Here is a 19521-nt window from a genome sequence, read left to right as displayed (position 1 = left end):
CCTCCCCCCGTCCCAACCCCCAGAGATTGCTCTGGGCTCATACATGCCATCAAAAGCCCACATTTTTTTTTAAAAAAAGGCTCAGCCAGTCTTATTTTTTTAAAAACGGCCCTACTATAACAGATGAGACAGTTTTTATTGGTGAATAAATGCATTCTTGTTCATATTCCCAAGGCAAAGACAAGCCCACCCTCCCTCTCATCCCCCCCCAGGCACCAAAGTGGGTCTGCTCAGCACCTGAGAAGTTTGTGGAGGAGGCGGATGCTTGTCCTGGCTGCACAGCTTAGACCAGCTGTGTTCATGGCTTGGGTGCAAGAGAGGGGGGGTGCCCTCCATACGACCGGACCCCAAAATGGCACCAGAGAGCCCTCTTAAGGCCCCTACAACTGGGCAAGACTTCAGCTCTCGCCTTCACCTTGCTAGCAGTGGGAAATTAAGAGGACTCGCAATAGCTGGGGGGAGAAAACATTTTGCAGGCTCCGAACAGAAGGGCCAGTTCAGGAGAGGGTTGAGGAGTCAGCTCTCTGGGCCCTCTCCAAAATGCTCGGAACGAGGGGGAATAATCCGTCACATGACGGACGAAGGAACCGGGGTGCTGCCTCCTCCGAGTATGCTATGGGAGCATCGAGGATTCCTTCGATCCCCATCACTCAGTTCCAGACTTAGGAAGAAGCAGAGACAGCCATGCACCCCCCCCCAAAAAAGTGGACAAGGCAGCAGCGGCATCGTATGTGTGGCAGGCCTGGGGTGTTCCCTTTCCCACAGCCCCCAATCGCAACTTTGTGATCCATCGTGGAAGGAGCCCCTATCAATGGGTTTCCCCAGTAATTTCGGCAGCCCGGGGGCCTTCACCAAAGCTGATCTGATAGGCAAGGCCCGGATACCCGCTGTGCCACAGGGCGAGGGACTCTCAGGTCACCCACAACTGCACCCAGTGCCATTGGTGTGAGGGTTGTTAAGTGATTCACATGCCACTAACTCCACCTCTAGCCTCAAGGGGCCCGATCTGCAGCGTCACCTCCTTCAGAAGCCCAAGTGTGATATAAACAGGGGAGGCCGAAGAGAAAGATGCCCATTTGCTCTCCCCTTAGGGAGATGTTTTTGCCAGGGGGAACAGACCCAGTGGGGAAAAACATCAAACTGCCAAGTTAGAGCAGACTTCATCAGCCCTTTCGAGATGTTTGCGACGGCAACTTCCGTCTGCCACAGCCCAAATGGTGCTGCTGTTTGAAACACCTGGAGGATGCCAGCCTGGGGGGACGTTAGACTTTGTTGCTGCATCAGAGGAAAGCCTGGGAAATAATGGATTGTGGAGGAGAGTTCTGGACTCCTAAAGGAGGCAGACACTGGACATCTGTAGCACTCCCTCCTTTTGGGTGGGGATCAGAGCAAATAGAAATATTTTGTTTAGCAGAAGGGGCGAAAAGAGGGAACTCCTTCCAGGAAAGGGTTGTTCACTGGGAAACCTCGTTGCAATGGCCTTCCTTCTCACCTTTGGGTGAAGGAAGCGGGGGGAAAGGACCAAGTCCCGGAAGGTGGCGTTGGGGGTCCCCACAAAGCAAGCCAAATTCAGTCTGGGAGTCAAGCTGCCCAGAGATGTTTCACGTGCCGATTTCTGAAGGCAGTGTGTTTCTCCTACCAAGCAAGAACAGAAAACCCTCAACCAATTGCTTAAAGCAGGAGGTGTTGAGCTCATGTTGGGGGCTCCAGCTCCCGTCAAGGCCAGGGACGATGAGAGATGTGGTCCCCCAAAAGCAGAGGGCATCTCCTTGGCGGTTGCTCTTCCTGCAATGAGCAAAGGAGCCGGGTGGCAGAGCAACGTCCCGACATTTTGTGGCGAAAGTGCGCAACGCAGACCCCCCAAACCAGTCTCGTGCTCCAGCCCGAGAAGCTGGCCAGCCCACCCAGCAGAGGTCCGGCCAAGGGCTCTGCTTGGCGATCAACTGTCCCCATTGATGGAGGCTCCGTCCGCCGCCAAGAGGCCCTCTCTATCCGCATCGGCATCCGCTGCGGCCGCCCTCCGCCAGGGCAGCCGTGCCAGGAGGGGCTGGTGGAGGCCGTTGTAGATGGCGGCCCCCAGCAGGAGGATGAGGAAGCCGAGGATCTGCAGGCCATGGAAGACCTCCCAGCCCACAGCCAGGCTGACGGCCCAGATGACCACGGTGCGCAGGCTGTCCAGCACCATCCTGGTGGTGGCGCTGATCTCCTTGGTGACGCTGATGCCGGCAAAGTTGAAGAAGGCGATGCTGCTGATGTTGCCCAGCAGCGCCAGGGCGATGAGCGGAGCCCGGCCGATCTGGCAGAAGGCGTCCAGGGCGTCCTCCAGGACGCGGCGCGGACCGCTCCCGAAACTGCCCGCTGGGATGTAGTACATGGGGACCAGCAGGAGGGAGAGGATGAGGAAGCCAAAAAGCCCTGGGCGGGGAGGAGAAAGAGGCGCTCAGAAAGGGGGACCGCGGCCACCCAAGGGCCAAGGCTTTCCGTCAACTAACCGAATGAGAGATCTACGTAGACTGAAACAACGACCCTCCCACTGGATGAGCAATCTACCCGGAAGATAAATGGTATTTCGAGGAGTTGGTGATCTAACACGGAACCCTTCTTCCCTCTGTTCCTTTCCCCTCCCTGTCTCTTGTTAAATAAAAAAATTCCTTCAGTAGCACCTTAAAGACCAACTAAGTTTATATTTTGGTATGAGCTTTTGTGTGCATGCACACTTCTTCAGATACACTAGAAACAGAAGTGTCAGACCCTATATACCGTGTTTCTCATATTATAAGACACGTCTTATATTTATTTTTTCCTCAAAAAACCCCACGGTGGCTTATTTTTTGGGGATGTCTTATTTTTTTAAGTGGGAGCTGGCAACAGTGCGCTGCGCAGAGCCCCGACCCATGGGGACCCAGTGAGAGCCGGCAGCATGCACCGCGCGAGACCCGGGGAGAGCCAGGAAGCAGAAAATAAAAACAGCAAGGCTGCCCTCCCATTTGCGTGCTGCTGGGGAGCAAGGAGCACAGCCACGTTGGCAGAGCAGGAAGCAGCCGTGGAGGCGGCTGTGAGAGAAGCGGTGGCGGAGGGCCTGGCAAGAGGCGGCTGCACGGGAACCGCTTCGGGCAGCGCAGCGCAAAGAGCCTGGTGAGAGGCAGCTGCGGCTGCAGGTGAAGCCCATGATCTTCGTGGGCGACTAGGGGCGAGCGCTCTGAGCGCTGTGGCTGCGGCGAAGAGGCGCCCGATCAGCCCGCCTCTCAGCTGATCGTCGGGAAGCCCCTGCCCCAGTTTAAACAGAGAACTTTACGACACAGGCAGTTCCCAAAAAGGTTTTGCTATTTGGTTTTGCCTATGGGCGGCTATTTGTTTCCATTGCCTTTTGCACAACTCCAGTTGCATTTAGCCAACTCTGGGCAGTGCGCGCGAACTCCGACGGAAGATGCAAGGAGGATAGCAGTTAAGACGAAGGAGCGCGTTTCCTAGGAGGAAGCGGAGGAGAAGGGGCGGGGGTGGGAAAAGGCCTAAGAAGAAGAGAAGTGCACCGACCTGCCTCCGTAACCTACATGCACCCAGGTCGCCTCCTCCCACCCTGACCATCACCGCGCATCTCTTCCCCTCTGGCTTCTCACCGGCGCGGGTGGCGCAGCTGCACAGTCTCCATGGCCACCTGACTAAAGCCGCCACCGCCTGACCGGGATGGCGAGGATGGGTGTGTGTGTGTGTGTGTGTGCGCGCGCTTTCCCGCTCTTCACGGCCGTTCCATCTCCGCCGCCCTCCTTCTGCTCTGCCCGCTCGCGCTGAGTCCCTCGGTCCCGCCTCCGCAAAACACAGTGAGGCGGCCGCAGGGGAAGCGCCAAGAGCGCCCAGGAGCATGGCTGCAGCGACAGTGATCCCAGCGGCTGCGGAGGTGGCTGTGGGCACGCGCCAAGCACCAAAGCTGTTGCCTCTTGCCGGCTCTTCCGAAGGTGCTTAAACGCCTTCCTTTCCTTGCCAGACCTGCCCCCCACTATGGCTTATTTTGGGGGTATGTCTTATATTTAATCAACTCGTGAAAAGCCTGCCATGTCTTATTTTTTAGGCCCGTCTTATAATATGAGAAACACGGTATATACAGAGGGTGGTGGGGGTGGGTGGGAATGGGTGATGGGCTGATGGGAGTGGTAAACCTGTGGATGGCTGTTAATAGCTGCTGATGGCTGCAATTAGTCCTGGGCTGAGGTGCTAAAGAAAGCTTGATCATGCATAATGAGATCCCAGGTGCTTCCATGGTTTTAAGCTTGGTAATGATTTCCAATTCAGCAACTTCTCTTTCCAGTCTGTTCCTGAAATTTCTCTGTAATAAAACAGCTGCTTTGAGATCTTGTATAGAATGTCCTGGGAGATTGAAGTGTTCTCCTCCTGGTTTTTCAGTCTTATGGTTCCTGATGTCAGATTTATGTCCATTTATCCTTTGGCGTAGGGTTTGGCCTGTTTGCTACTGAAGGATTTTTTTTATTTTGCTTCGACTCAGACCAACACGGCTACCTACCTGAAACTGTCTCTTGTTAAGTTCTTTGATGGCATGAGAACAGCCTGTAATGTCCTAATCAGTTAATTAGGAGGAAGTGATAGTTCTGGAGACCTTTGATGTTGGACATTTGTTTTGAGAAAGTGAGGCATTGGGGGGGGGGGTGGCTCATGAATAATCTGCATGTAGCTAGAACAGTGGTACCTTGGTTCTCAAATGCCTTGGAACCCAAACACTGCAAACCCAGGAGTAAGTGTTCTGGTTTCTGAACTTTTTTCGGAAGCTGAACGTGCTCCGTTTTGAGTGTTACGCTGAGGTCTGTCTGTTTTTGCTATTTATTTTGCGTCTGTTTTGTTTTTGTGACTGGGTGGATCCCAGTTTAGCTACTGATTGATTGGTTGTGTGACTGCAGTCCATTGTTTATTTCTTTCATTTTATGGATCAATGGTCTCGTTAGATAGTAAAATTCATGTTAAATTGCTGTTTTGGGGGTTGTTTTTAAAAGTCTGGAACAGATTAATCCATTTTGCATTACTTTCTATGGGAAAGCGTGCCTTGGTTTTGGAAGGCTTTGGAACAGAATTCCGGAACAGATTATGTTTGAGAACCAAGGTACCACTGTAATGAATGATTTGCACGTAGCCAGTTGGGCAAGCCACACAGGCTAGCTATCTATAAATCGGATGGTTGTGGGCAGAGTTTTTTGGAGAAGCTCGTGCACGGACTGATCGGCCGCAGGGCCGTGCAAACTGAGGCTACCTGGGGGAGTCACTTTGCCGCTTCTTGAGGGCTTCCAAGCGGCAGATCGAGGTGCTCGCTTGGTATGTATATATTCCTTGCTGTTTAAAATAAAATCTTGTAATCTTCTCACTCACTTGTGTTTTGTATTACTTCTGAATCTCCTTTTAAAAGAACCACCTTTCTTCTGGCAAGACACCCGCTCCAGGCTGGGATCCTCTAGAGCAGGAATGTCCAGCTTCCGAGGGACTGCGATCTACTCCCACTAAAAAAAACCCACTGGCAGTGATCTACCCATTGTTGTTGAGCGTTTTTGTTTTGTTTTTAGCTGGGGGTCCAAAGATCGACCAGGATCAACCAGGGCTACTGTGCAATCAACCAGTAGATCGCGATCTACCTGTTGGACAGCCTGCTCTAGGGCAGCCTCTATTTGCTTGGGACGACGACTATGGGGTGCGGTGCTCGTCTCACTTCAGGCCAAGGGAGCTGGTGTTTGTCTGCAGAAAGCTTTCCGGGTCATGTGGCCAAGCAGGACTAAACCAGAGTGCACAGAAACACTGTTTTCCTTTCCGCCGCAACAGTACCTATTTATCTACTTGCACTGGTATGCTTTCAAACTGCTAGGTTGGCAGGAGCTGGGGCAGAGCAATAGGAGCTCACCACCGTCAGGCAGATTTGAACCGCCGACCTTCCAGTCGGCAAGCCCTAGAGGCTCAGCAACCCTGGCCAGCCGGCTCCCACAGGAGGCAGTGAGGGCCCCCGACTCGGGTGGCTTTCAAAAGAGGACGGGGGAAATTCATGGAAGTGGAGATGGGTCTTATTTAGGGGCCAGAATTAACCATTTCACTATTCTGGAATCCTAACCATTTTAATTGAATTTAACATACATTGGTGCCTCGCTTAACGAATGCCCTGCTTAACGAAATTTCCGCTTAACGAAAGGTTTTTTTCTAGCGGAGGTTGCCTCACTAGACAAATTCATTTTACGAAAAATTCGTCTAGCGAATCACGGTTTCCTATAGGAATGCACTGAAATTCAATTAATGCGTTTCTATGGGCAAAAAAAAAAAATTTAAAAAAAATTTCAATGCATTCCTATGGGATTCGCTAGGCGAATTTTTCGTTATAAGAAAAGACCCATGGAACAAATTAAATTCGTCTAGCGAGGCACCACTGTAGTTTAATTAATTTAAGTCGCTCTGCTCTGCCTCCAAAGCTGGGAGGCAAAAATGCTTCTGAAACGGGAAACTGCAGGAGGGGAGAGTTGCTCCTGTGCTCGGATCCTGCTTGCAGGTTTCCCATAATGGGCATCTGGTCAGCGGGTGCAGAATTTGGCAGCCAGGTGGCTCCCTGGGGCAAGACGGTTTGAGCCCTACAACGCCAATCCTTGTCCGACTGCACTGGCTGCCAATTAGTTTCCGGGCCCAATTCAAAGTGCTGGTCTTGACCTATAAAGCCTTAAACAACTCAGGATCGCAATACCTCAAGGACTGCCTCTCCCCATATGAACTGACCTGGACCCTGTGATCACCTTCTGAAGCCCTGCTTCATGGGCCTCCTCCGCAAGAATTCCAGAGGGTGGCAGCACGAGAGCGGGGCCTTTTCTGCAGTGGCTCCCCATTTGTGGAACGCTTTCCCCAGGGGAGGTTCGCCTGGTGCCTTCATTATACACCAGGGATGTCCAACAGGTCGATCGGGATTTACTGGTAGATCCCCTCGAGGTTTTGGTAGATTGCGGTGGATCGCTGGCTCCCTTCCCTTAGCGTCGCTAAAACTGACTCCTGCCCTGCTCCCTCGCCCTGCCCTCCCTTGTTGTTTGATCTCTGGAAGGAAAGACTTTCTCAGGGCTGCTGTTAAAATCCTTAGCTATTTCACCCTTTCCCCCCTGCCTTTAACCCCTCTCCCCAAATGCAACTTGCCTGGCCAAAAAAGCTTAGACTCCCCCTAAAAATACAGTGGAACCTCGGTTTATGAACACCTCGGTTTACGAATTTTCGGTTTACAAACGCCGTGGACCCATCTGGAACGGATTAATTCACTTTCCATTACTTTCAATGGGAAAGTTCGCTTCAGTTTATGAAAACTTCAGTTTATGAACAGACTTCCGGAACCAATTACACCCATGCTTTGGGTTAAGTACACTTCATGGTTGAGTACTCCGTGGACCCGTCTGGAATGGATTAATCTACTTTCCATTACTTTCAATGGGAAAGTTCGCTTCAGTTTATGAACGCTTCAGTTTAAGTACTCCGCGGACCGCCTGGAACAGATTAATCCACTTCCATTACTGTCAATGGGAAGGTTCGCTTCAGTTTATGAACGCTTCAGTTTATGAACAGACTTCCGGAACCAATTGTGTTCATAAACCAAGGGTCCACTGTACGGGGTTTTCCTCCTCCCCAAAAATAGCTCAACAACTTTGAGCTGAACCCCTTAAAAACGGGGGTAGATCACTGCCAGTTTTTAATTTTGAAAGTAGATCGCAGTCTCTTGGGAGTTGGCCACCCCTGTTATACACCTTTAGGCGCCAGGCAAAACCATTCCTCTTCAACCCAGCCTTGGGCCGATTCATATTCTATACAGCCTTTCAAATGAGGAAAAGGACTGCCGTGGGGGAAATGAATTTGGAGAACAGGACAGGAGTGACCCACAGAGAGGTCTCCACCAGGCTCCTTAAGGCTTGGCCAGTTGAGGTGGTGGCTGTCCCTTGGCCCCCCAAAACAAGGAATCGGCAGCAGTACCAGCTGTGGGGGTGGGCTCCAATTTCCCCCCTCCCCACCCAGCCTCAATTGGGGCACACTGGCTCAGGGCACTGCCAAGGGGAGGGAGGGTCTTCTGGTGCTGGGGGTAGGGGCGTATTGGAAACACTCTACGAGTTCTTTGCCTCCTTGGATTCGGTTCCCGACAGGTTTCTTTTGAAGGTGTTTTGGCCACGGAAGTCCAAGAAGGGAGAGAAATAAAAGACCAGCCCCCAATCTGCTTCCCCGGTGCCTGCTTGCTTGCTCACCTTCCGTGCCCACAGCCTGCAAGGGGTGAACGTTGTGCTTGTAGACAAATTTCTGTTCCAGCACCATTTGGATGGCGACAATCACTTGAGCCATGATGATCAGAAGGTCCCCTGCGGGAGAGAAAAGGGGAGTCTGGGCAGTCCTGACAGGGTCTGGCACCCCCCTCCCCCTCTGCTGAATATTGGAAGGGGTGGGGCACACGGAAGAGCTTTCAATTTGGCTGTAGTCTGGAGACTGCACTACATATAGAATCTCAGAATTTATGTTCTCCTACTGGTTGGAATTGGCAGAACTGACAGGAAGACTCCGAGATCAAGCAAGTGAAAGAGTAGAGGAGGATTGGAGAAAATTTAAAATATATCTAGGGAATTATTTTTGAAAGTAGAAAGTTTGAACATCTAGGGAAATACAGAAGTTAAGGCAATAGGGAGAAAAGAGGAATTTATAACGTAGAAAAATTGATACATAAATATTAAGATGAGATCAAGAAGAATTAAAGGGATTATTATGAATGAAAGTAAAAGTGATGAAATAGAAACTGCTAAAGATGTATCTAAAAAGAAAATCAGATAGTGGGGAACTGGGGAAGCTAAATAGACAATGATTTAAAAAAAAGTTGATTAAAGATGATATGTTTATGTTTTGTTTTGTGTGTATCGATGTATTTTTGTATTTTTGTATTTTTTGGTATTTTTTGTTTTTTATTATGTGCTTGATGTTTTTATGTTATAAAATGTTCAATAAAAATATTTTTTTTAAAAAAATAGAATCTCAGAATTTTGTGGAGTTGGGAGGGAACCCAAGGGTCATCTAGTCCAACCCCCCGCAATGCAGGAATTGCAGCCCCCCCCAACATGTGGTCATCCAAAAAAACTTCCTGTGAAGAAGAAAAGCCCACCCGTTTTTGAGGAAGTCTCTCGAACGGCTTTTGCAGCCGGAAAGTTCTAAACGTCGTTTAGCCAGAATCTCCTTTCCTATAATTTGAAGCCATTGGTTCGGGTCCTACCCTGCGGAGGAGGCGAAAACCAAGCTCGCTCCTTCTTCCACGTAGCAGCCCTTTAGCTATTTCAGTGGTTCCCAATTAGCTAAGCACGGAAGACCCCCCCACTTTTCAAAAGCCAAGCCATGGATCTCCTGCTTTTGAAAATGTTGATAAATCTAGGGTAGTTATTGTTATGTGACTAGTGCCATGGACTACGGGGACCACCAGTTGGGGGAAAACAGAGATATCTGACGATGGCTCTCCGATCTCCTCACAGCCTCCTCTTTCCCAGGCTGAACATCCCCAGCTCCTTCAACCATTCTTAACAAGGCTTGGTTTCCAGACCCTTGATCCTCTTGGTCTCTGAACCCATCCCTTGTGCCCCCTACCCTACAAAAGAGCACCATTCAGGGCAGCAGTTTGCACGACCCACTAAGGAAGAGAACGGTGTGAGAAAATGCGAAATGGTAGCAAGGAACTGCACATTTCTCTCTCCTTCCTTGGAGGTTTTTAAGCAGAGGTTGGACGGCCATCTGTCAGGGATGCTTCAGCTGAGATTGCTGCATTGCAGGGGGCTGGACTAGATGACCCTCAGGGCCCCTTCCCGACTCTATGATTCTACGATGTATTCAAAATCCAATTGAAACTATTGGATTTCAAGGAGGTCCGGCTGGCCCTTTCGTTACGCCCCTTTAGGCGCCAGGCAAAAGCATTCCTCTTCAACCAGGCCTTTGGCTGACTGGCACCCAATGATCTTTTAAATTATTGACTTGTTTTTGTTAGTATTTTTATGATGTATTTTGTGTTTTCTTATATTGTAATTTTAAGTTGGAAACCACCCCGAGATCTACGGATGAAGGGTGGTATACAAATAATAATATTATTATTAATAATAATAATAATAATAATGTTTAATTAATTCAGGAAAGTGAACTTGGTCCAGTGAAACCAGCTTTTCAAAGTCTGATGGGCCTTTACTCCCCTGCTTCTTAGCACGCCCTGCTTCTTAGCAACCCCCACCACCAGGTGGTACCATAGCTGCCAAGTACCCCGTTTTCCCCGGGAAACCCCCCGTTTTTACTTACCTTTTCACTTCCCCCGTATCACTTCATCTCCCGTTTTTCTCGGTTATTTTCTCCTGCCAGTGGCCATTTTTTTCTTTCTGATTTGCCCTTCTATGGGCACCAAAAATGGCCGCCGCCGGCTTCAAAAGTTGCATCTACGCATGTCCGGAAGTGCATAGACGCGACTTCCGGTGTCGGCGGCGGCCATATTTGGTGCCCATAGAAGGGCAAAGCGACACCGGAAGTTACATCGACGCAACTTCCGGTGTCACACGGCTGCCGGTCCCGGATTCTGCAGTCCGGGACTTGCAAGGTAAGGGTGGTACCCACCAATTTGAGAACAACAGAATTAGGAGCAGGAGAGAGAAGCAAGGAGCGCTCTGGGAGGCCAGCAGAGTCGTCCTCCTGGTGTCGGCAACCTCCCTTTGGGCTCTCCCCACCCTGCCGTACCTGTGATGACCTCGCTGAGCTTGTGCTCGTGGTCCCCGCTGTTCATCAGGTCTGCCAAGCCGACCACCACCAGCCCTACAATGGTGACCAGGATGCCCAGCCACTGGCTGAGCACCAGCTTCTGCCCGAGGAAGGCCACTGAGAGCAGGCCGGTGAAGATGATCACGGCCCCTCGCAGCATCTGGAAGCTGGACGCGCTGGTCATGTTCAGAGCTGGAAGGGGGGGGGGGGAAGAAGCGGGGCGGTGGAGGGAATAATTCAAGGAGAGATATTTAGTATCACACACACACACACAGGAAGAGTTTGCTCTGGATTGTTTTGGAGGCAACTAACAGATTGAGGTTGAATCCTGACAAGACAGAAGTACTGTTTTTGGAGGACAGGAGGCGGGCAGGTGTGGAAGACTCCCTGGTCCTGAATGGGGTAACTGTGCCCCTGAAGGACCAGGTGCGCAGCCTGGGAGTCATTTTAGACTCACAGTTGTCCATGGAGGCGCAGGTCAATTCTGTGTCCAGGGCAGCTGTTTATCAGCTCCATCTGGTATGCAGGCTGAGACCCTACCTGCCTGCAGACTGTCTCGCCAGAGTGGTGCATGCTCTGGTTATCTCTCGCTTGGACTACTGCAATGCGCTCTACGTGGGGCTACCTTTGAAGGTGACCTGGAAACTACAATTAATCCAGAATGCGGCAGCTAGACTGGTGACTGGGAGCGGCTGCCGAGACCACATAACACCGGTCTTGAAAGATCTACATTGGCTCCCAGTACGTTTCTGGGCACAATTCAAAATGTTGGTGCTGACCTTTAAAGCCTTAAATGGCCTCGGTCCAGTATACCGGAAGGAGTGTCTCCACCCCCATAGTTTTGCCCAGACACTGAGGTCCATCACCAAGGGCCTTCAGATGTCTTCTAAATGCCAGATAGTTGTTTATATCTTTGACATCTAGGGTTGCGAGACCCAATAGAGGACAGGATTTCTGTGCCTTTAATTGCCCTGCTCTCTTTTGAGTCTGGAAACCTTAAAGAGAAACCGGCAGACCCTCTGCTTGGAAATTAAACAAAGGGTCTGCTGGTTTCTCTTTAAGCTTTCCAGACTCAAAAGAGAGCAGGGCAATTAAAGGCACAGAAGTCCTGTCCACTATTGAGTCTGGCAACCCTATTATTGACATCTGATGAGATGGCATTCCACAGGGCGGGCGCCACCACTGAGAAGGCCCTCTGCCTGGTTCCCTGTAACTTCACTTATCGCAGTAAGGGAACCGCCAGAAGGCCCTCGGAGCTGGACCTCAGTGTCTGGGCTGAACGATGGGGGTGGAGACGCTCCTTCAGGTATACTGGACCGAGGCCGTTTAGGGCTTTCAAGGTCAGCACCAACACTTTGAAAAAACCCAGAAGCCTTTCTTTTAGGAATTTTAGGTACTGAAATCCCAATGGAATGGAAACGATTATGTATAGTATATTGTTGTGCGAATGTGAATTTTAATATGGAAAATCAAATACAGTGGTACCTTGGTTCTCAAACGCCTTGGTACTCAAACGCCTTGGAACCCAAACAGGGCAAACCCAGAAGTAAGTGTTATGGTTTGCGAACTTTTTTTCCGTAAAAAGCACCATTTTGAGTGGCACACTTCCATTTTGAGTGTTACGCTGAGGTCTGTCTATTTACGCTACTTATTTTGCATTTTTGTTTATGTGGCTCTTTTTGTTTTGTTTTTGTGACTATGTGGAACCCAGTTCAGCTACTGAAAGATTGTGTGACTGCAGTACAGTACATTGTTTATTGCTTTCATTTTATGGATCAATGGTCTCATTAGGTAGTAAAATTCATGTTAAATTGCTGTTTTAGGGGTTGTTTTTAAAAGTCTGGAACGGATTAATCCATTTTGCACTACTTTCCATGGGAAAGCGCGCCTTGGTTTTGGAACGCTTTGGTTTTGAAACGGATTAAGTTTGAGAACCAAGGTGCCACCGTAAATGAATCTGAAATTTCCCCTCCCCTCTCATCCTTTTATAAAAAAATAGATATAAATATATAAAAGGATGAGGGGGGAGGGGAATAGAAAGGGGGCCCTGGGAGCATGCAGTGGGGAAGAGACAGAAGACCTATCCTGAGTAAAAACCCCACTTTAAAACTACTGTGAAAACTGCACTGACCCCTAGTTTTTAAATTGCTGCAGCAACATCTCTGTGTGTCCCTCCACCCACCTCCAAAAGACCCCACATCTTTACTGGGCCCTCTTTTAACTTTAAAGATCTGCAGATCTTGTGTTTGCTTAGCAAGGAAAGAACAGCGTCTAGTTTTACACTTCCTTACCCAGTCCAGGCCTATGAAATCGCAGTAAATACTCCAAATATTAAGAGACGTATTGCAAGCATTTCTGCTCCTTCTTTCCTCGAAAAATATGAGTTTGTGAGAAAGAGAGATTCCCAGCAGGACTCTCTCTCTCCCCCCCCCCCCCGTTTTCGCAGAGGAGAAAGCAACCGCCAGGCAACACTTACCCACATACATGAGGCTAGTCCCTGTCATGTCGCACAGGGCTGGAGCCAGGAAAAGGAGCGGGTTGTAGGACTGAGGGGGGTCCATGGTGGGCTCTGGCCTCCTCCGGTCAGCGCAGAGCAGGAGGTAGAAGACAGCCAGGCAGGAGAATTCCCCCAGGAACATGCCCACGGCCTAGGAGGAAAGAGAGGGGGGTCTGTGAGCTTCCTGGATCATGACCAGTAGCAGATCAGCAACATGATTCCCGCCTTGCAGGGGGTCGCTTCCAACTCTGCAGCTCTGTGCTTCTGGGACAGCGGTCAGCAAACTTTTTTGGTACGGGGCTGGCCCACTGTCCCTCCTCAGACCTTGTGGGGGGGATGGACTATATTTTGGAGAGAAAAAAAATGAATGAATTCCTTTGCCCACAAATAACCCAGAGATGCCTGTTGTCTTTGTCCATGGAGTTTTCTTGGCAGGGATACTGGAGTGGCTTGCCAGTTCCTTCTCTAGGCAAATAGAAGGGGAAGAAATGGAGGCAGTGAGAGATTTTACTTTCTTGGGCTCCTTGATCACTGCAGATGGTGACAGCAGTCACGAAATTAAAAGACGCCTGCTTCTTGGGAGAAAAGCAATGACAAACCTAGACAGCATCTTAAAAAGCAGAGACATCACCTTGCCGACAAAGGTCCGTATAGTTAAAGCTATGGTTTTCCCAGTAGTGATGTATGGAAGTGAGAGCTGGACCATAAAGAAGGCTGATCGCCGAAGAATTGATGCTTTTGAATTATGGTGCTGGAGGAGACTCTTGAGAGTCCCATGGACTGCAAGAAGATCAAACCACTCCATTCTGAAGGAAATCAGCCCTGAGTGCTCCCTGGAAGGACAGATCGTGAAGCTGAGGCTCCAATACTTTGGCCACCTCATGAGAAGAGAAGAATCCTTGGAAAAGACTCTGATGTTGGGAAAGATTGAGGGCACTAGGAGAAGGGGACGACAGAGGACAAGATGGTTGGACAGTGTTCTCGAAGCTACGAACATGAGTTTGACCAAACTACGGGAGGCAGTGCAAGACAGGAGTGCCTGGCGTGCTATGGTCCATGGGGTCACGAAGAGTCGGACACGACTAAACAACAACAACAACAACCCAGAGATGCATTTTTAAATAAAAGCACACATTCTTCTCATGTTAAAACACACTGATTCCCGGAACGTCCGTGGGCGGATTTAGAAGGCGACTGGGCTGCATCCGGCCCCCGGGCCTTAGTTTGCCTACCCATGACCAAGAGGGTCCCCTCCGCTGATCTCGGCACCCGAGAGGGTCTGTCGAGCACTAGCGCAGCTGATTCAAAATGGGGGTTATATGAGATCTGAAGGGAGCAGTACCCAAGGGCCAAAATGGGCAGATACAGAATCAAAGGAGGATGGAAGCCTCTACGTCACATGGAAGCAGGCAGCATCCATCCGGCAGTACCTGGAGGAAGGGATGTTGGAAGGTGTGCTCTTCGCTCGTGGCATTGCATCCTCGTGCGCTCAGCCTGTCCGCCCACCTGAAAAAGAGGGGCATTGGTTAGAACCCCCCACATGCACCTCCCTGGGCTTCCATCATCATCATCATCATCATCATCATGTACTATTTATACCCCGCCCACCTGGCTGGGTTTCTCTGGGTGGCAACCAACAGAATATTAAAACACGATAAAACATCAAACATTAAAAACTTCCCCAAACCTTCAGATGTCTTCTAAAAGTCAGACAGTTGTTTATTTCCTTGACATTTGATGGGAGGGTGTTCCACAGGGTCGGTGCCACTACCGAGAAGGCCCTCTGCCTGGTTCCCTGTAACTTCGCTTCTCGCAGTGAGGGAACCGCCAGAAGGACCTCGGCGCTGGACCTCAGTGTCCGGGCTGAACGATGGGGGTGGAGACGCTCCTTCAGGTATACTGGGCCGAGGCCCGCCCCCAAAGGTGGAATCCGGGGTCTCACACGTATTTCAGTACCATGAAAACCTCGTAATCCTTGCTATAATATTTTAGAATGCATATTTTTAAATGCTGCCTTTTGAATTATTATTTTTTTTAGGTCATTTTGTGCTGACTTTTTTTTTAAAAAAATCAATTAATTATAGAGTATCATGCGCTATACCAGGTCTGTCCAAAACAGAATACATTGGAGAGTTCCAGCAAGGAAACTGAGCAGACAAGTCCAAAACAACTGGAGGGCACCAGCTTAGGGAAGGCTGGTTCGTAACAGCAGCAGGGTACCAGGGGTCATCTAGTCCAACCCCCTGCAAAGCAGAGATCACAACTAAAGAATCCCTAGCCGAAGGCCGCATAGGCCATTGCTTTGCCTTTGCCTAAGATGGTTTGGTGTTAGAGCAGCTGCTTTGCATCCCAAAGGTCTCCGGTTCAAATCCTGCCATTTCCAAATAGGGCTGGGAGAAGCATCTGCCCGAGAAACCTGGAGAACCACTGCCAGTCAGTGCAGGCAGAATTGAGCTAGCTGGACCAACGGTCCGACTCAGTACGAAGCAGCTTCCTGTGTCCTGGAAAGGAATTGTTTCTGTGCCGGCTCCTCGTCCCGTGCCTGGACTTGCCCCCCACCCCCCAGCCGAGGAGCAAAGGCAGGGCTGCGGTGTCTGTCCGCTGACGCCACGCCAAGCGCCTGCCAGGTTCCTGGAACCGGAGACCTGGATATAACAAAGAGTGCAGAGTCTGCCGCAGATCGGATGTCCGGCCTGCCATTCATCTCTGCCAGAAAAGCAAGGAGATGCTCCGCGTAGCAAGGCCGCTCGAGACATCTCTCAGGGAAAGCTCACAGCAGTTCCTCAGCCATAAGAACACAGCTCACGGATGCTGAATTCGAGATTCCTGCATTGCAAGGGGGTGGGCTAGATGACCCTCGGGGTCCCTTCCATCGATTCTATGATTCTGTGTTCTTCCTCATTGCCGTCCAAAACAACTGGTGGGTAACTAGCTTGCTGAAGGCTGGTTTGGGGGAGAGGTGCAGGGCCAGATTGAGGTTTGATGAGGCCCTAAGCTACTGAAGGGAATGGGGAATGTCCAGCTGTCCTTTGCCAACGACAAATTGTCGCTGTTTTGTGTGTGGAATATAGGCTATATGGTAATTTATGGACCTAATACAGGCATAGGGAAACTCGGCCCTCCAGATGTTTTGGGACTACAAGTCCCACAATCCCTAGCTAATAGGACCAGTGGTCAGGGATCATAGAATCATAGAATCGTAGAGTTGGAAGAGACCACAAGGGCCATCCAGTCCAACCCCCTGCCGAGCAGGAAACACCATCAAAGCATTCTTGGCATATGCCTGTCAAGCCTCTGCTTAAAGACCTCCAAAGAAGGAGACTCCACCACACTCCTTGGTAGCAAATTCCACTGCCGAACAGCTCTTACTGTCAGGAAGTTCTTCCTAATGTTTAGGTGGAATCTTCTTTCTTGAAGTTTGAATCCATTGCTCCGTGTCCGCTTCTCTGGAGCAGCAGAAAACAACCTTTCTGCTGCTCCAGAGAAAGGATGATGGGAGTTGTAGTATCTAAAGCCATTTGCACATAACAAAATAACAATTCCATGCAGAATGTAGGCACCTTATTTATAGAAAGGAGCAAACCAGTGATATTTTAGGGAACAGGCTAGCAGGCAGGGCCCATGGCTTACATCACAGGAGCCTACACAACACAAAACACTCTTGCTCTATGTAGGTTTTATTTTATTTGTTTTTTATCTTATATTTTGGAAATGTAGATCCAAGGTTTTTTTTTTCTTTAAATTTTTTGGGGTCCCCGCAAGAGAGTGGGGTCCTAGGCTATAGCTTGTTTAGCTTATACAGTACATAAATCCGGCACTGGGAGGGTGGGGCTCCATTCCTCCTGCCCCCCCCCCCGGTCTCTGGACTTTGCCTCTTCACCCCTAGTGCTTGTGAACACGGAGACGCCGTTTGTACGGCTGCAGGGCTTTTGAAACCTGTGGCCTTCTGGGGGTTTTGCCCCTCCCTCCAGACCAAAGCAATGAGTAAGCTTTTTGTGTTTCTGGGGGCTGCTTCTTGCAAAATCTGGAGCTGAGTAAGCGAGCAAAAGATGCACTGTCAGGGCAGGTCCACATTCTGCTGGCTTAGCTAAAAGACAAGGACGTGCCGCTGTTGCTGAGATGGCTGCCTTTAGACTTCATACAGCAGTGCGCAGTTAAACTGTGGAACTCCCTGCCACAGGAGGCAGCGAGGACCACCAACTTGGATGGCTTCAAAAGTGGACTGGGCAAATTCACGGAGGAGAGGGCTATTGGCTAGGATGGCTCTGCCCTGCCTCCGTGCTCAGAGGCAGCGATGCTTCTGAATCCCAGTTGCTGGGAAACCCAGGAGAGGAGAGTTGCTCTTGTGTTCGAATCCTACTTGCGGGCTTCCCTTTGGGACATCTGATTGGCCACTTTGAGAACCAGAAGAGACTGCTGGATCAAGCCAAGTGGCCTGTGGGAAACTGGCGAGCAGGATTCGAGCACGAGAGCAACTCTCCGTTCCTGGAGGGTTTCTGCAACTGGTAAAAAGGCTGGCCATTGTGAGATCTGGATGCTGGGATAGCTCGGTTGGCAGGGCACAAGACTCTTAATCTCAGGGTCGTGGGTTCAAACCCCACATTGGGGGAAGCTTTTCTGCACTGCAGGGGGCTGGACTGGATGATCCTTGGGGGTCCCTTCCAACTCTACAATTTTGTGGTTCTGTGACTAGGTGCGTCATCGCAACGATGCATCAGGCTCTCCTTATGTTCTTAGCAGTTAAGTCAACCATGAGAAGCAGACAATGGAGTCCTTTTCCAAACAAAGCACCAGCTGGGGTGGCTTTCAAAGGGGATCGGGCAAATTCATGGAGGAGGAGAGAGGGCAGCAATCGGTGGCTCCTAGCCAAGATTGCCCTGCTCTGCCCTCCACAGTCGGAGGCAGCAACGCTTCTGAACACCAGTCGCTGGAAACCACAGGAGGGGCTCTTGTGTTCGAATCCTGCTACCAAGTTGCAGGGAACTAGGCAGAGGGCCTTCTCGGTGGTGGCGCCTGCCCTGTGGAACGCCCTCCCAACAGATGTCAAAAAGGAAAACAACTACCAGACTTTTAGAAGACATCTGAAGGCAGCCCTGTTCAGGGAGGCTTTTAATGTTTAATAGATTATTGTGTTTTATTCTTCTGTTGGAAGCCGCCCAGAGTGGCTGGGGAGACCTGGCCAGATGGGCGGGGTATTAATAATAATAATAATAATAATATATTATTATTATTATTATTATTATTATTATTATTATGGGCATCTGGTTGGCCTCTGCGAGAACAGGATGCTGGACTAGGGGGGCCAATGGCCTGATTCAGCAGGCTCTCCTTGGGTTCCTTCCTATTTCTGGTCTTCAACTCCTCCCCACCCCAACCATCCTAGCCAGCCAGGGGTCAGGCATGATGGGAGTCGGAGTCCAACAGCACTTGACACCCCAAGGTTAGGAACTACTCTGCAACGCCGTCTCTGCAAAAGTCTCCATTTTATCAAAACGTTTTCTCCTTCGGCTGAAACCAAGCGGCTCCTCTGATCCAACACAGGAAGCTGGACTATTGCTCCGCGCTCTCATCAAGCTCAGTATTGCCTACTCTGACTGGCAGCAGCGGCTCGCCAGGATTTCAGGCAGGAAATCTCTCCCAGCTCTACCTGGATTTTTGAACCTGGGGCCTTCCTTCTACATGGCAAGCAGGTGCACTGGCCCCTTCCCCCGAATCCCGCCCACCTGCCGTTTGGAGCCCTCGCCCCAGTATTCCCGGCTTGGAAGGGACCCCCAAAGGTCACCTGGAACAACCCGCGAGGAGGAGAAGGCAGTGGGGAGGGAGGGAGGGAGGGGGACCCGCACTTACTTGGCCGAGAGGGTGTTGATGGAGCCGGTGACCAGCATCAGCCCGGCCAGGAAGAGCTGGTATTTGGTCCAGGCCATCCTCGCTCCGCAGCCGAGCCTGGTTCCTCAAACGCCCAGAACTAAAATGAAATAAAACGCCCCCCCGGATCCGCTTTGCACAAAAGCAGCTGCTCCGCTCAGCCACAGCCCGGGCGCGTTTCCTCCTAGGCAAGTCACATGACCGCAGCCAGTCAGCTGACGGGGGGCTGGGGGAGGGAGGGCGGGGGTGGGAGCTCCCAAATCTGGGGACCGCCCCCCTCGTGCCAATCACCGTGCAAAAGGGAGGGGGGCTCGCTCCTCCAAACTCCCCGCCCCCTGCACACACTTGCAAACTTTGGGGTTTTTTTTTTTTTGCAATTGCTATATTTGCAGGATGCAAAC

The 19521-nt window shown here is 50.5% G+C and overlaps 1 protein-coding gene across 1 annotated transcript; it reads right to left on the bottom strand.

The window, feature by feature from the left end:
• Positions 1 to 51: 51 nt before the first annotated feature.
• SLC35F6 (solute carrier family 35 member F6) lies at positions 52 to 19333 on the bottom strand. Its single transcript, XM_060273205.2, has 6 exons — positions 19103 to 19333; positions 14686 to 14761; positions 13235 to 13406; positions 10738 to 10950; positions 8241 to 8351; positions 52 to 2415 (listed from the first exon to the last, which is right to left on the bottom strand). Exons 1-6 carry the CDS (start codon positions 19177 to 19179, stop codon positions 1940 to 1942), a joined length of 1125 nt encoding a protein of 374 aa, XP_060129188.1. The 5' UTR covers positions 19180 to 19333; the 3' UTR covers positions 52 to 1939.
• Between the last annotated feature and the right edge of the window lie 188 nt (positions 19334 to 19521).

This window comes from Zootoca vivipara, chromosome 3 (assembly GCF_965207765.1).
Source record: "Zootoca vivipara chromosome 3, rZooViv2.hap1.1, whole genome shotgun sequence".
Lineage (NCBI taxonomy): Eukaryota > Metazoa > Chordata > Lepidosauria > Squamata > Lacertidae > Zootoca > Zootoca vivipara.
Note: the sequence above shows the minus strand (reverse complement) of the source record. Positions and strands in the feature narration are given on the sequence as shown.

Coding starts and splice junctions, on each gene's coding strand:
- SLC35F6 (XM_060273205.2), bottom strand. CDS start 19,179: ATGGCCTGGACCAAATACCAGCTCTTCCTGGCCGGGCTGATGCTGGTC. Junction 14,762..19,102: donor ATCAACACCCTCTCGGCCAA/GTAAGTGCGGGT, acceptor CCTCTTTTTCAG/GTGGGCGGACAGGCTGAGCG. Junction 10,951..13,234: donor GACTAGCCTCATGTATGTGG/GTAAGTGTTGCC, acceptor CCCCCCTTCCAG/CTCTGAACATGACCAGCGCG.